At 48.0% G+C, this 12,728-nt stretch overlaps 3 protein-coding genes across 3 annotated transcripts; 1 reads left to right on the top strand and 2 right to left on the bottom strand.

The window, feature by feature from the left end:
* Positions 1-294: 294 nt before the first annotated feature.
* On the bottom strand, positions 295-2,844 carry NCS54_00311100 (Hypothetical protein; the record flags this gene model as incomplete). Its single annotated transcript, XM_053148696.1, has 1 exon — positions 295-2,844. One exon carries the CDS (start codon positions 2,842-2,844, stop codon positions 295-297), a length of 2,550 nt encoding a protein of 849 aa, XP_053004671.1.
* Positions 2,845-4,353: 1,509 nt separating this feature from the next.
* NCS54_00311000 (GMC-OxRdtase-N domain-containing protein) lies at positions 4,354-5,985 on the bottom strand (the record flags this gene model as incomplete). The annotated part of the gene is made up of 1 exon (XM_053148695.1): positions 4,354-5,985. The coding sequence occupies one exon, from the start codon at positions 5,983-5,985 to the stop codon at positions 4,354-4,356; it is 1,632 nt and encodes a 543-aa protein (XP_053004670.1).
* Positions 5,986-8,973: 2,988 nt separating this feature from the next.
* NCS54_00310900 (Hypothetical protein) lies at positions 8,974-10,503 on the top strand (the record flags this gene model as incomplete). The annotated part of the gene is made up of 1 exon (XM_053148694.1): positions 8,974-10,503. One exon carries the CDS (start codon positions 8,974-8,976, stop codon positions 10,501-10,503), a length of 1,530 nt encoding a protein of 509 aa, XP_053004669.1.
* Positions 10,504-12,728: the final 2,225 nt, after the last annotated feature.

The following is a 12,728-nucleotide window of genomic DNA, read 5'->3' as shown; positions in this document are numbered from 1 at the left end:
GTAAGGATCTTCGATACAAGCGTTGAGGATGCGGCGTTTCAGGTAGTTTTTGGTATAGAACTCTTCATCGTTTAAATGGAAATCCGCCTCTTTATTCAGTCCAATATTAGACGCAACGACTGTAAGTGTCTATCTCCCGTGAACAATCAATCCCTCAACTCCGTGTGATGCATTCCAACCGATATCCAACTCATCCCCATGCGATCCCACAGCCCGTGAACATGCCGTGGCAAATAACAAAGAAAAGACACGACAAAAGAAAAAGGGTGTTCCGCTGGGGCATGAGACCGCTGTTTAAACTGAGTATCCCATCATTGACCGGTCAGGGAAAAGGATGATGTTGGCCAGGCGTACAACCTCGGCCTCGGCTCGAGAGATCGAGGAAGAGCTCATCAAGCTTCTGGTCTCAGCTTCCATATCCACGTCCTCCTCATCCTTGGATTTCGCCTTGTCGCTGGGCGGCGATCCGGAACGGGTTCCAGCGACTTCCCAAGGAGCCAGGCCCATGGCCTGCAATGCGGCCGGGCCACCGACGTCGGCAATCTCCTTCTCTCCAGGTCGCGTATCGGAGTCTTCTTCAACTATGCCCCTCCCAGTGGAGTCAAAGTCAGGACCGGGGTGGCCTCTTTGGAACGCCTTTCTCTGTCGCGCCAAGTAGAGGGCGTTCGTCTGTGTGAGAGGAGCTGCTGGCATATACACAAGCATACTGACTTCGCTGTTGCTACCGCTCGGCGTCTTGAGACCATAGTTGTTGCTGGAGAGATAGTATGGGAGATCAGGGTGCCATAAAATGTAGTCGCCGGGCTGCAGCGTGGGTAATGTGATCATGCTACTTCTCAAATGTAAGTGCGGGTGCCAGATTTCGGTGATTCTCTGTGCATGGCCCGGGACAGCTCCATGAATGATAGAGTCGGGGTCTCGCTGCAATTGCCAGTTCTCAGGAGCCAAGTAGGCATCCCACTCAGGCCCGCTGCGCGTTTCAGGAGGAGGGTTCTTGGTGGTGAAGAACGGACGGAGCAGGTAGTAGGCCGTTGCCAATTTGGGTGACGGTAGCAGACGCACCATGCCAGGCTCAACAGTAGAAAGGGCCAAGATACCCTGGAACATGCGGAAAATAGTACAGGCACCATAACCGTTATAAAGATCTGTCGTCACAGAGGTACGACTGGTGCACTCCCAAGGATCATGGTCTTCCCAGCGGCCATGGAAAATATTGTTGTAAGTCCCTGCATGTTGATAGCCATCAGGCTCCCAGCGCTCCAGAGAGCCATTGTCAACCTGAGCAATGATCCCGGCCGAAGACTGCAGAGCTTGGATCCAGTCATCGGCAGATTGTGGGGGTTCAAGAGGTGGTACGTTGAGACCGTTGGACTGGTTTTCCGTGTTGCCATGCACTCGAATGCGATCGACATAGGTAATGGGTAGCCGAGTGACAAGTTGATCATCCGGGCCTGTTTCCCATAAGCCCATCATAAAACGCTGGGCGCTGAGGACGTTGGGATGCGCGCGTGAGCGGACTTGAGCCGGGGTCCAAAAGAAATCGAAACATGCCGGATCGTGCTGGAGCGCTTTTATGTGGCGTTTGCTGTCGAGGTAATCGACCGTCTCGCGGACAGCAGTATCAGTATCAGCTCGTGGAACGACCTTGCGAATGACTCCGACACCGTAACGTTTCAGATCATGGCCAAAGCGGGCAGTCTGGGCTTCATCGTCAATGTCAGAAAACTCAATCGAGGGAATCAAGTGAGCGCCGAGATCTTCGATACGGCTAACCTCGTCGCGGAGAGCAGTAATAAGACGGGTCCAGCTGGCTTCGAGCTCGGCCTCGTGTCCGCGAATGAGGTTGCGCTTGATGCGAGAGAAACGCGAGGGAAGCGCAATGGGTTCAGGACCCCAGAAAGAGAGCACAGGAGATTCCCTGGCGGTAGAGTTGGTGGCGGTAACGGTAGGAGTGGACGCCGTGGTCTTGGACGTCGTCTGTAAAGTTGGCAAGCCGTTGTGCTTGAGCTTGGGCGACGCCGTGGCCGTTGTAGTGGTACTTGCAAGATTCCCCACCATTGTAGCTGTTGTGGCAGCCAGAGTCGCGGCAACCTTTGCTCCGTAAGTGAACTTGGCGGTTTCAGCGGCAGCAACGGCACTTGTAAGAGACGCTGCAATTGACGCTGAAAGAGAGGCACGATGTCGGGGCTTTGTAATGCGGCCGCCTTGGGTGTAGTTGCTAAGATTGTTGGTGTTGGTGAGATGGTACGAGCTTGTGCCTGTGACCGAGAGGGAGCCCAAGCTTGGGGATGAGGGGGTTGAACGACCCAGGCGGGAGCGGGAAAGTGCAGCTCTGACCTGTTGGCCTGCCAAATCGGTGCCTTTTCTAGGCGACGGGAGGACACCTTCAGGCTCTCCAGCTCCAACTCCAGCTCCGAGTCCAGCTCCTCCTTCTCCTCTTGATGCGACACTCCCCGGAATCGCCTCCGCTCCTGCCTCCGTTCTTACTGCAACCATGGCTGTTGCCGCATCCCATTTTTCTTGGGCCTCTCTTAGACCCTTTTGCTGATTTTCTTCGCGAATGTTTCTTTTCTTTTTCCTCCTCCTCCTCTTCTCTTCATCGTGCTGTCGCCCTTTGCCGTCTTCTTCTTTTCCCCTGCCGTCACTGTCGTTGCCGTCGCATGATTTGTGGCACAAGTCTTCGTCAATGCTCCGGGGAAGGCCACCTCCGAGAACTTGGTGTCCAGCCACGGCTGCCACTGCCGCTACGCCAATCGCGGACGCTAGACCTGGAGCATGGTCAAGTATGGGCGCTGCAACCTCGTCGTCAGATGGTGGAGGCAGGTCAACTGATGGTGTAGCCATGGCTTGTGTCGCCGATGCTGTCCTTTCTAGAAAACGTTGTGCAAAATGGTGCTGTTGATGTGCAAGCGGACGGGTAACTTAGCTGTCGCTCGAGTCTTGGTCGTGGAGAGGTGCCTGTGCTTGTTAACGGTTTAACAGAAGGAAAGAAATAAGAACCTCGCGCAACCTGGGCATTGCCTCCATGGGGATATTGAACTGGATCAACTCAAATCAATTCATGGACCAAGGATCGAAAACCAAGGACCGAAGCCAACGCGTGCCATTCATCAGCTTGCAGCGATTGCTTCTATAAAGCTCACTCGAAAAACGCCTGGCCCCATTCAGCGAGGGCCTCCTTTAGCAGACGGCTGGGCGGACCGGGTCTCTGGGAAGGTCATTCTCCCGTTGCCTCCGCGGTTGCTTTATCTCTGTTCTAGAGGGGTCCCATGCTGATGGACCTTGAACAAACGCCGTGAGGGCGGGAGGAGTGGATCTCGAAGCACGTTTCGGCCCTGACATCCGTCAAACCATCCACTCGGCCCAAGACGCTCCGCCCCGAAAATCCCGGTAGCTCCCCACATCTTTCCTGTTCCAGACCTCACGAAGGTACGGCTCTCCGGGCCACGACCCATGAGTTTGCCACTTCCGTCCTTAGATTCGTCGCAGCCATGCTTTTTCCCTTCATCGCCGAAGAATAAGCGGCATCACCGACAAGATCGAGCCACTTGCCTCACTCGTACCTCGCTTTCGTCGCGAGTGTCCATCTCAACCCTTCGGATCTGGACCTTTCTGCAGGGTTACTCGTCTGCCATCTCCAACGAATTCAATCAACGGCATACAGGGTTCGGAAAGAAGGTGGCATGCAATCCTCCGTATGATGCATGACATTCGATCAATCACATGGTGTTCCATGATGGCAGCTTTGGGCCGTGGTTCCTAATCTCTGATTCTCCGTCGATCCCTGGGAATCCCATCCCACAACCGATGCATCACGCAGGGAACCCGAAGATCCGGGACCCTTCAGAATCGTTGGCCATCTTAATCTATATCAGAAACTGCTATCTTCGTCATGACTAACCTTTTCGCATCGAGTGGCTCCTGGTTTGATTAAGGTGTAATTAAGACCTTGCCTCTGCTGGAACATACTCGTCGGCCCGGCGTTCCACCTACCATTACATCCCCTCGGCCAATCTTATTTTGGTGCTGACCAACAGCTTGGGCCAATGGCTACGTCAGGCTGGTTTGATACCCGAGCCAGTGAGAGCATCGCTAAACATCACCGCCGCACGGAATCGGGTCAAAGACTTCCGAAAGAAGTTCTCAAAACAGATTTGGAATTTATCTCACAAACGACGCTGGCAATAATGCCTCTTTGGCGGCATTCCTGTGCCGTATCATACTCTCCATGGCTGCTATCTATCGCAGAAAACATGCGCTAATCATTAAATCATACAAACACCTGGTATCCATACATGCGCCGTCGTTCCGAGAGGCCTAGGCAGGCATCACACTAACTACTCTCCCGACCATTTACAGGCGGGCGTGCTTGGGCTTCCAGCCCTCCTCGGCAGCAATGAGCTCGGCAGCCCGCTCACCAATGGCGAGCACGGTCACCATGGGGTTGATAGTGGTCATCTCAGGGAAGATACCGGCGTCAACGATGCGCAGCTTGCCGATGCCGCGAACCTTGAGCTCGGGGTCAACGACGGCCATCTCGTCGCGCTCGATATCACCCATCTTTGTGGTACCAGCGGGGTGGTAGACAGTGTGGGCGACACGGCGAGCATACTCGCTGATCTCCTCATCAGTTTGAGCCTTGGGGCCAGGGGCGACCTCCTGCTTGAGCCACTCCTTGAAGGGGCTCTGCTGAGCGATCTTGCGAGCAGCCTTGATACCGTGGACCAGGGTAGCAGCATCATATCCCTCGGGGTCGGTGAAGTAGCGGAAGTCAAGGGCGGGCTTGACGGTAGGGTCGGCCGAAGTCAGGTAGATGCGGCCGCGGGAGCGGGGACGAGGGATGTTGGGGGTCATGCAGAAAGCGTAACCATCCTTGATGACGGGGTATCCGAGTCGCTCGGTGTTGAGAGTGAAGGGGATCTGGTAGCAGTGCATCATGACATCAGCAGCATCGCCGTCGTTGCCAGCAGCGTTGGTGGGCTCTCGTCGGAGGAAGATACCGGCGTCCGAGTCCATGGTGGTCTGGTTAGCAGGAACGGGCTTGTTGAGCTCCCACATGATGATGGTCTCGGGGTGGTCGAGGAGGTTCTCGCCGACACCAGGAATGTCCTTGACAACAGGGATGCCAAGACCTTCCAGCTGGGCCTTGGGTCCAATACCAGAGTGAAGGAGCAGGCGAGGAGTGTCAACAGCACCAGCAGCCAGGATGGTCTCCTTGCGGGCGTGGAGGACGTGCTTCTCGCCAGACTTGAGAGTAACAGCGATACCGGTAGCGACGTCGTTCTCGACGAAAACCTTGGAGACGTGGGCCTCAGTGAGGACAGTCAGGTTAGGTCGTCGCTCGTCGCCGCGGAGGATAGGGTGGATGTATGCGACCGAGGCGCTGCTGCGACGGCCAGTATCGGGGTTGTAGGAGACGGAGAAGAAGCCAGCGCCCTGGGTCAATTGACCCTTCTCACTGATCTCGTGGTTGAAGTCGTGGATGACGGGAATGCCCATAGCCTCGGAGCAGGCCTTGACCCAGTCCTTGGTCAGCTGGTTACGGTGACGAGGGTGGACGGGGTTCAGCTGGTTGCGGAGGTTGTCAACATGGCGCATCACGTTCTCAAAGTCCCAGCCCTTGCAGCCCTGAGCAACCCATCGCTCCATGTCATGACGGAAGGGACGGAAAGAGATCAGGGTGTTGTGAGAAGAGCAACCACCGAGGACCTTGGCGCGAGAGTGCCGAATGTGGCTGTTGCCATTGGGCTGCTCAGTTGTGCCATAGTCGTAGTCGAGGTCACCGCCGAGGAGGCTGAGCCACTCTCGGAGGTTGAGGACATTGCTGAGGTTGAAGTCGGAGGGGCCAGCCTCGATCATGAGAACCTTGCGCTCGGGGAGATAGGAGGAGAGGCGCGAAGCGAGGACGCAACCAGCCGTGCCGCCGCCGACAATGATGTAGTCGTAGGCCGAGCTGGCGGAAGCGGGAAGAACCTGGGTCGTCATGTTGAAGCGAGTGAGAAGCTCAGATGAAGCAAAAGTTGAGATGGTTCAAAGTTTATGCTTGTAAAGCTTCTTTCAGGATGACAAGGCTGCTGTGGGGGGAATTGGTCAAGGTGAACAGCGCAAACCCAAGAAACTGAGGATGAGGATTGAATTGAAGCACAAGATTGGAAGCTCTCGAAGCTCAAAGACGAGGAGATCAAGATCTTTTGAAAGGAACGGGTTCAAGCTTACGGTGGGGTCCCGGACAGGTGAATGCGGGCGTCAGGGTCGATGAGCACGCTATACAGTGTTGACACAGTCATGATCAAGATTTCGAAGGATCTCTCGATGTACCTTTTTGGCGACAACAAGTACCCTCTAGAGCAAAGTGTGCGCATTTGATTGGCAGAAGACGGCCGAGGTGAGCAAGGCTGTTTTTACGAGCGCTAGTCATGATGGCGGGTGGAGCGAAAACACCAAGACGGGCGGCGGCGACGGCGGCGACGGGAGGGGAGAGAAACTTGGCTGGTCAACCATAGGAGGACAAGGGAGAGCGGGACCCTAGCGGACAGGGGGTAGAAGGCCTAGCAAGCTCTTCACCGACTCAGAACCGGCACCCCCGAGGAGAGGAAACAAGGCAAAGACGGCGATTGATGTCAGTCGAAACTTTGAATTGCTGCTTGCGCTGTGCACTGACGCTACGCAATTGGTGGTGCCTGGATAGGAGAGGCTGGGGTCGGGCTTCGGACATTGTCTACCTATCTCTTGAAGCACAAACAACACACGTAACCCCCTTCATGGGGGACAATCTCAATAGCACCCCCGGTCATTCCAGAAGTAACATGACCGGACTCCGGCGACTTGCCCGTCGGTGTCAGCCTCCGTGGGTGGTGCCCTGGCGCCTTGAGCTAATTACCGTGATGGGGTCGTCAACGGACGTTGGTCGAGGGATTCAGTGCAATGGCGGGTTACCCAGGCGGAGCGGGGCGAGCACGGCGGAGTCGGCGAAAACTGGAGAAAAGAGTCTCCGCTGGCCGGATCCGGCGTGGAGATGGCACGGAAGAGCTACGGGTTCGCGTGATCTCGAGTATATACCAACTATTCAACTTACAACAGTGAGTAGTAGTATTTTCCCAGCTATCTCGACGTCCGTAATGCCTGCTGACATAGCCTTCTCGAGTTATCTCGTCGGAGGTCAGCGTCGATATCGACAGGACCACACCCTGGTATGTGGTTTGCCGGTGGAACATGCCGGGTGCCGCTAGTTTCAAGGGTCAAGACACGGAGTACGGAGTATGCCCGCCGTTATCCGTGATGCATCAACAGCCTCGCAAGTGGTAGCCATCGATCGCGTGGCTCCGAATCACAGATATCATGGTGTTGCCATGGGCCTCCAGCCCGGGCATGCTTCGACCGAGCCGGATTGGGACGGCGTGATTGGCCAGGTGGCGGAAATCCCAGCGTCTGCGATCCATCCAGGGACCAGGGCTGATCAATGCAGGCAGTGTTTTCTCCCTCTCGCCTCTCCGTCAAGCCCATTTCCATGCTGCAGGGACGGGGGATTTCTCCACCTGAACCAATTTTGCCATGTGCCGTGCAGCGCGCCAAGTTTGGGATGTTGCTCAGCATACTGATCAGGTATAGCGCGTATGGGGTAGCCGTCAGATCGAGAATCTGAAAGATTGAGTGCGGGACCGTGCTGATTGGCTGGGGTCGTCGTTCTTCGCCTCGATCACCCATTGCCGTGGTTTTTCTTTTCTTCTCCAGCCCCACGGTAGCATCATCGTATCAAACGTATCTTTTTGGGGATGGGATTTTTTTTTTTTTCGTTGTTGTCGTCCGCGATAGCCGTCGTTCCCCAGTTACCGAATGGCTCTGCATGGAACGGTTTGTGGACCAGGATTGATTTCTCGTTTCCGTCATCTTTTGCCCTGCGAAATCTTCAATTGAGTCGCGCAATCGCTCCAACAATACCTCAACCTGACCATCTTTGCTATCCCAAACCCTTGTTTTCATGGAAAGATACAGTGATAAGAGACAGCAGTGTCATCTGCATCGCGCTAGCACTGTACCGGTAGTTGAGGGAGCTTCCAGAGCAATGACGTGAACAGGTCCACCCATGACCCCGCTTTCGACCGCTAGCGGCGCATTTTGCGCAGCCAGCGACTCGAGCACTGGTTCGTCGGCACTACCAACGAATCCTGGCGACAATTCTCCCCCCCCTGCGAACCGATGTAAGATGCACCGAATCTCCCAGCCTGGGGCCGCAGTGACGGATTGTCCTTTCTTTTTGTCGATATATCCCTCTCGCTAAGTGAAGAATGGCCTGATGTTTTGCGGCCAAAGTTACCTCAAGTTGGAGCCGAGACTGTCCACCCGGCCCGGGCTTGGAGATTTTCCCAACCAAGTTCGCACTGTATAGGCTGTTGCTAACGGGTATCCTCCTGTGCTTGGCAGGTACTGACCCCTTCAAGTTGTTGGTGGTGCTCCCTCTTGGTTGTCAACTTTCACAACTTGACAAGACCTGGTACTGATGGACCTTGGCTGCCGCTCCTACACATTGTAGTAATGCCGCGGCATGAGCGTATCTCAAGTATGGGGTCCTCAAACTTTTTCCCCCTGCCTCCAATCGCCCATCACTCTGAAGACGCCCGACTTGGCCTTCCACTCAGCTTTCCTCACCCTTGGCTCATGGCGCAACCTTGATTGGCCAGTGCGAGTGACCAACGCCCACGTCATGCTCCAAGTACCTGTCTCCTGCTGAAAGGTACTCACTCCTTGGTGGAGCACTCCCATCCTCATGCCTTCCCCCCCACCACAGCTTAGCATCTGTGCTCGTGTATCCGTGTGAGGTTGGGTTGGCCTACTTACATCGCCCTTCGCCGCCATCCAATTCTTGAAAAGACATCTTTGTACGCTTCCCACGAGCCTCGTGACTGTAATCGAGGAGCTCAATTCTCAAATCCCTCCGTCCTCTTGTCTATCTGCTCTTCTACCACAGAAGCCATCATGACACTGTCAACCGAGATTCACACATTCCACTCAGGCCGGCCTCAGCCAGAGTCCTCGTCCCGATCCAATACCTTCACTTCGGTCGATCCAAGCACTTCGAAGCCTCTTGCGACCATCTATACTACCACGCCCTCTCAACTGGAGGACACAATTGCTGCTGCCCACGCAGCCTTTCCTGTCTGGTCGCAAACTCCTGCACCGCGCCGCGCTGCCATACTCCTCAAGGCCGCGGCAATCCTGCGCGAGCGCAACGATGAATTGGCCCTGACCGAGACGCTTGACACTGGAAAGGCGTGGTCAGAGACCTCTACCGTTGATGTCGTCACTGGTGCTGATGTTCTCGAATACTATGCCCACATGGCTGCTGGCAGCTTTCCGGGTCAGAACACTCGCCTCCGTGCCGACGCCTTCGTCCTTACCACCCATGAGCCTCTCGGCGTTTGCGCCGGTATCGGTGCCTGGAACTACCCCATTCAGATCGCCCTGTGGAAGTCTGCGCCATGCCTTGCTGCTGGCAACTGCATGGTCTACAAGCCCAGCGAAGTCACTCCTCTGCATGCCAACACACTAGCCCAGATTTACATCGAGGCAGGTGTACCACCAGGTGTCTTCAACGTCGTCTACGGCGACGGTCCTGCAGTCGGAGCTCCCCTTGTCGCACACAGTGGTATTGCGAAGGTGAGCTTCACTGGCCAGGTCAGCACCGGCAGCAAGGTCGCTGGCCAGGCGGCCGGAGACATGAAGGGCATCACCATGGAGCTCGGTGGAAAGAGTCCACTTGTGATCCTCCCTGATGCCGATGTGGATGAAGCTGTCGATACTGCCATGGTTGCCAACTTCTTCTCCACGGGCCAGGTCTGCACCAATGGCACTCGAGTCTTCGTTCCTGATACCCTGTTGAGCCGCATCGAGCAGGCTCTCATCCAGCGGGCCCGAGAAGGAATCCGGATGGGCCTTCCACGAGACGAGAAGACAAATTTTGGCCCCATGGTCAGTGCTGCCCAGCAAGAGAAGGTCAAGATGTACATTGAGCACGGCCGGTCTGTTGACAAAGCCAAGGTGCTCTATGATGGATCAACAGAGGCCCAGAGTGTACTCCCGACGGCGGACGGATTCTGGGTGCCTCCGGTCATCTTTACCAACTGCACAGACGAGATGCGAGTGGTTCGTGAAGAGATCTTTGGTCCAGTCATGTGTATCTTGCCCTACAAGACCCAGGGACGAGCTCGTGAGGAATGGCTACCAGAGCTGGTCCGCCGCGCCAATGACACTCCAATGGGACTGGCTGCGGGTGTCGTGTCTTCTGACGTCGGATTGGCCCAGGAGGTAATCCAGAAGCTCGACGCTGGCATCACATGGATCAACACGTGGGGTGAATCCCCTGCAGAGATGCCAGTGGGTGGTTGGAAGATGAGCGGAATTGGGTTAGAGAATGGCCACGAGGGCATTCAAGCATATATGAGGACAAAGAGCACTCTGGTGCAGCTAGGGAAAGGCGCATGTAAGGGTATTTTCTCTAAGCTATAAGAATATTAGAGATAATTAATTAAGTATTAAATTAAAGTTGTATGAAAATATATTAAAATTTTATTAAAGAATAAAAATATATTTATAATTTAATATTATTTTAATATATAAGTATTATATATATTATATAATATATATAATAAGTAAGTATTATAGTTATACTTTTACCCTATAGTATAAATCCTATTAAAATAAAAAAGTATTTTAAAAAGTTCTAAGAAATTTAAACAAAGCCTAAACTAGCCCTAATTTTAGAGTTTAGCTATTTATCTATAAAAAAAGCCTATATTAATTTTTTTATATTTTTAAAAAAAATGTATTATTATATAAGTAAAAGAAAAATATATTCGTATTATATAATTAGCTATTTCTATATAAATAGAATTTTTTTAAAATCTAAGAAAATTATATATAGTTTATTAATAAGTTATTTTATTATAGTTTTTATTAACCTTAAAAATTTTAGATTTTAATATATAGTTTAAGTATAATACTTACTTAACTATAATGCTTACTTATTATATATATTATATTATAATTAGTTTTTAATAATATTATTTTTATTTTAAATTAATTTCTTATATTATAATTAAGGTTATTTAACTTATAAAGAGGTTATTTATTAAAGCTTAATTAAAGAAAAAAATTTTTTTAGCTTATATAATTTTATAAAGAGTTATCTTAGCTAGGGATTAAATTTTAAACTTTTAAATTAATTAAAATTATAAATTTATTATATTATTATAATTAAGTTAATTTATTAAGAATTTATTATTAAAATTATTATTAAAATTATTTATAATTATTTTATAACCTTACTTAGCTATTATTTACTTTATAGCTAATTAACTTAATCTTAATGAACTTAATTATAATAAGGCTTTTAATTAAAATGAGTTTTTAATATTATTATTATATTACTTTATACTACTTAATATAAGAATTAAAGGATTTTAATTAATATCTATAAAAGACTAAAAAATAAAAGAAATATAGTCTTTAAAATCTATAAGGTAAATAATTAAAATAAGAGGTAAATAGATAATAAGATTAGTTCTTGTAAATAGCTAATTAGCTAGGTAAGAAATTATAAAGTAATAAAAATAAGATAAATATAATATAAGATTAAAATAAAAAAGACTAGCTTTTAATTAATATTTTTTATTATTTATATTAGTAAAAGATTTAAGAAGCTATTTCTAAGAAAGGGTTTATAGCTTATATAGCTAATAAATTAAAATCTATTAGCCTAATATAAATAAAAGTTATATTATTAATTAGCTCTAATTGCAGGCTTTAAAACCCTGTTAGTTTTACTAAGAATAGATAACTAAAAGCTAAGTTATAATATAAAAAAGTTAAAACCGTAAGGGTAGTTATAAAATAATAAGCCTTAATAGCTAGATTAAGGTAAAATTATAAATAAAAAATAAGTATAAAATAGTAGGCCTTAATAACTAGATTAAGATAAAATTATAAATTAAAAATAAGTTTTTATTATATATAAGACTTTAATTTATTAAACATTTTATAATAGCTTAGCTATAAAGATTTTAAGAGGTTCTATATATATAATTTCTAACTAGGGTTATTCTAATTAGTTAATAGCTTTAATAATTATTTTATATTATTATATTACCTTTTTTTTATAATATTTCTTTTTAATATTATTACTTATATTCTTAGGTCTTATTATATCTTTAATAACTTAATTAGCTTTTTTAAGTTATAATTAAGAAATTATTTTAATTTTATTTATTTCTCTAAGATTTATATAAATAATTACCTAACTTATAATATTAAACTTAATTTTATTATTTATATTATTTATAATTATTATACTTAGTAATATAATATTATAAGTTTTTTAAGTTAAGTTATTTATTTTATATTATTAATATTTAGCTTAGGTCCTTAATAAGTTATTAAGTATTACTTAATAATATTAAAAATTTTTATATTATTTTTTAATAATATTATATAATATAAGCTACCTTTTTAATATATTATTATTACTTTTAATATTTATAATATTATATAAAATAATATTAAAAATTAATATATTAACCTTATTAAGAAAATTAATAATAAAATAATAACTAATTAATAGCTTAATAATATTTATATTCTTATTATTTTATTAAATTATAGTTTTTATTATTTATTTTTTTTTATTTAAATCTTTTTAATAATAAATAATTTTATTTTTTTATAAATATTTAATT

This window comes from Fusarium falciforme, chromosome 2 (assembly GCF_026873545.1).
Source record: "Fusarium falciforme chromosome 2, complete sequence".
NCBI classification, from domain to species: domain Eukaryota; kingdom Fungi; phylum Ascomycota; class Sordariomycetes; order Hypocreales; family Nectriaceae; genus Fusarium; species Fusarium falciforme.
The sequence above is the reverse complement of the archived record's forward strand: the minus strand, read 5'-3'. Positions and strand labels throughout refer to the sequence as shown.